Here is a 267-nt window from a genome sequence, read left to right on the forward strand (position 1 = left end):
GCTGCTCCGAAGTGGTTCAGCAGCTTAATTTTGGGAAACACTTTTCACCTTTTTCGACAAGTGGGGGGCCCCCGCGTGCGGCTTGTGGGGAAGGGCCTCCACAGGTTCATGGGCTGGGGGGGGGCCCTCTTGACGGACAGCGGGGGCTTTCAGTTGGTGTCTTTGAACAAAATAGTTCAAGTTTTCGAACAAGGAGTCAGTTTCGCCTACTCGCAGCAGCAGCAGCAGCAGCAGCAGCCGCAGCAGCAGCAGCGGCAGCCGCAGCAG

At 58.8% G+C, this 267-nt stretch overlaps 1 protein-coding gene across 1 annotated transcript in view; it reads left to right on the plus strand.

Annotated features, from left to right (window-relative positions):
• ETH_00041085 (zinc finger (C3HC4 RING finger) protein, putative) overlaps positions 1-267 on the plus strand; it is a gene marked incomplete at both ends in the record, with an annotated part of 2074 nt that overhangs the window by 481 nt on the left and 1326 nt on the right. The window contains one exon of the mRNA XM_013374924.1: positions 1-265. Within this exon, the coding sequence (XP_013230378.1) occupies positions 1-265 (265 nt within the window). The remainder of the gene's footprint in view (positions 266-267) is intronic.

Source organism: Eimeria tenella, genomic scaffold (genome assembly GCF_000499545.2).
Source record: "Eimeria tenella Houghton genomic scaffold, Eth_scaff2399, whole genome shotgun sequence".
In the NCBI taxonomy this organism is placed as follows: domain Eukaryota; phylum Apicomplexa; class Conoidasida; order Eucoccidiorida; family Eimeriidae; genus Eimeria; species Eimeria tenella.